Source organism: Salvelinus sp. IW2-2015, unplaced genomic scaffold (assembly GCF_002910315.2).
Source record: "Salvelinus sp. IW2-2015 unplaced genomic scaffold, ASM291031v2 Un_scaffold5003, whole genome shotgun sequence".
Lineage (NCBI taxonomy): Eukaryota > Metazoa > Chordata > Actinopteri > Salmoniformes > Salmonidae > Salvelinus > Salvelinus sp. IW2-2015.
This window is the reverse complement of record NW_019946271.1, coordinates 10,555-13,116: the sequence shown is the minus strand read 5'-3', so window position 1 is coordinate 13,116 and position 2,562 is coordinate 10,555. Positions and strand designations below refer to the sequence as shown.

Genomic DNA, 2,562 nt, shown 5'->3' with positions numbered 1-2,562 from the left:
GCCTTTAGTTGTTCACTGTTATTCTTCTCATTTTCAGTGAGCCTCTGACTCAGACTYGCATTTTCTCTCTCCCACTCCTCTGCTTTCTCCCTCCATCTCTCTCCCTCTTCTGCTCTCTCCTCTGCTCTCTCCCTCCATCTCTCCCCCTCTTCTGCTCTCTCCTCTGCTTTCTCCCTCCATCTCTCTCCCTCTGCTCTCTCCCTCCATCTCTCTCCCTCCTCTGCTCTCTCTCTCCATCTCTCCCCCTCGTCCTTCAGTTTTCTCTCTCTGTGTTNTGTTGGTGGCTCTTGTGTTCTGCGGTTAGTCTCTCCAGCTCTGTATCTCTCTCCTCCAACAGACACAACATCTCCTCCTTCTCCTTCTCCAATCCCTCCATCCTGCTCTTCATCGCCACCACCTCTCCATCTCTGTGCCCCAGCTCGGAGCTCAACGCCATCCTCTCTCGCTGCCATCCTTCCCTCTCTTCTCTCCGTTCCTCCTCTTCTCTCGTCCTTTTCTCTGTTGTCTGATCTACCAGTAACTGCAGCCTTTCCAGGTCAGCCTGCCAGACCTCCCTCTCCTCTCGCTCCTCCTGTTTCTTCTTCTCTGTCTGGCTCCTCCCTCTCTCCATCTCTCCCCTCAGACACTGGACCTCCCCTGGAGGATAGAGATATCGCGGACCAATACAACAAAGCCATGATGAGTTGAATAACTCTTGAAAATTAACACATACAAGATGTGGATAAATGGGCTGGTTCTGTGTAATTTATTGGGGTCTGGAGAACCTAACTCACAGAGAGGTAAATCTGTGGCACTTTGGTCATATTTTCATTGTGGGCTACAGTAGGCTTGGATTCTGGAAGTAAGGAGACTTTCTGTCTCCTGCCAATTGGAAATTGGGATTAATCTTTAAGGCAACAAGTGTCACTGCTCACCCTGCATCACATCCTTGGTCTGGAGCAGAGTGGTGACCTGGAGATGTAGCTGCCTACTCTGTACCTCCAGCCCTGAGACCTGCTGTTGGGCCTGGGTTAACTGGTGCTGCTGGGACACCGTCAGGACCCTGGAGAGACAAATACAGCTCATACATAGATCCCACAACAATACTACTACCACTACAATGCTACTACCACTACTACCACTACAATACTACTACCACTACTACCACTACAATGCTACTACCACTACAATACTACTACCACTACTACCACTACGATGCTACTACCACTACGATGCTACTACCACAACAATACTACAACCACTACAATACTACTACCACTACGATGCTACTACCTCTACGATGCTACTACCACAACAATACTACAACCACTACTACCACTACTACCAATACTACAACAATACTACTACCACTACTATGCTACTACCACTACTACCACTATGATACTACTACCACTACAATACTACTACCACTACTACCACTACGATGCTACTACCTCTACGATAATACTACCACAACAATACTACTACCTCTACGATGCTACTACCACAACAATACTACTACCACTACGATGCTACTACCACTACGATGCTACTACCACTACCGTTGGTGCAGTAGCATCGTAGAGGTAGTAGCATGGTAGAGGTAGTAGCATCGTAGAGGTAGTAGCATCCGTAGATGGTAGTAGCAATCGTAGAGTATAGTAGCATCAGTTCGTAGTAGTGTAGTAGCATCGTAGAGGTAGTAGCATCGTAGTCGGTAGTAGTGGTAGTAGAGTCATCATGTAGGAAGTAGTTGTAGTCTAGTATGTACGTGGTAGTAGATGCCGTAAGAGGTAGTAGCATCGTAGTGGTAGTAGCATCGTAGAGGTAGTAGCATCGTAGTTGGTAGTAGCATCGTAGAGGTAGTAGATTGTAGAGGTAGTAGTATTGTAGCAGGTAGTTAGTAGTTTGTAGAGGTAGTAGTATTGTAAGAGGTAGTAGCAATCGTAGAGGTAGTAGCATCGTAGAGTAGGTAATGTAAGTCATCGTAGCATTGTAGAGTAGTAGCATCGTAGAGGTAAGTGAGCATCGTAGAGGTAGTAGCATCGTAGAGGGTAGTAGATCGTAGAGGTAGTAGTAGTAGAGGTAGTAGCATCGTAGAGGTAGTAGCATCGTAGTGGTAAGTAGTAATTGTAGTAGGTCAGTTAGCATCGTAGAGGGTACGAGCATCGTAGAGGTAGTAGCATCGTAGAGTGTAGTATTGTATTGTAGGTAGTATGTATTGTAGGGTAGTAGTATGTGTGGTAGTAGCATCGTAGGGTAGTAGCATCGTAGTAGGTAGTATGGTAAGTAGGGTAGTGAGATGTAGAGGTAGTAGATCTGTAGTGGTAGTTTAGATTGTATGTGTCAGTAGTACGCAATCGTAGTAGTAGTAGCTCGTAGTGGTAGTGAGCATATTGTACGTGCGTATAGTAGTATTGTTGTGGTAGTAGTATCGTAGGTAGTAGGGTAGTAAGCATGTAGTGGTAGTTGAGTCGTATCTGTTAGTGGTAGTAGTATTGTGTGTAGTAGTATGTAGTGGTAGTAGCATCGTAGTGGGTAAGTAGCTATACGTAGTGGTACGTAGTAGGTAGTAGTATTGTA

The 2,562-nt window shown here is 45.8% G+C and overlaps 1 protein-coding gene across 1 annotated transcript in view; it reads right to left on the bottom strand.

Annotated features, from left to right (window-relative positions):
* LOC112077872 (trichohyalin) overlaps positions 1-2,562 on the bottom strand; it is a gene marked incomplete at its 5' end in the record, with an annotated part of 22,203 nt that overhangs the window by 14,109 nt on the left and 5,532 nt on the right. Inside the window, 3 exon segments of the mRNA XM_024144278.2 lie at positions 1-275; positions 278-636; positions 915-1,042. The exon segment at positions 1-275 is cut by the window's left edge and continues 1,708 nt beyond it. Coding sequence (XP_024000046.2) covers positions 1-275; positions 278-636; positions 915-1,042 — 762 coding nt within the window.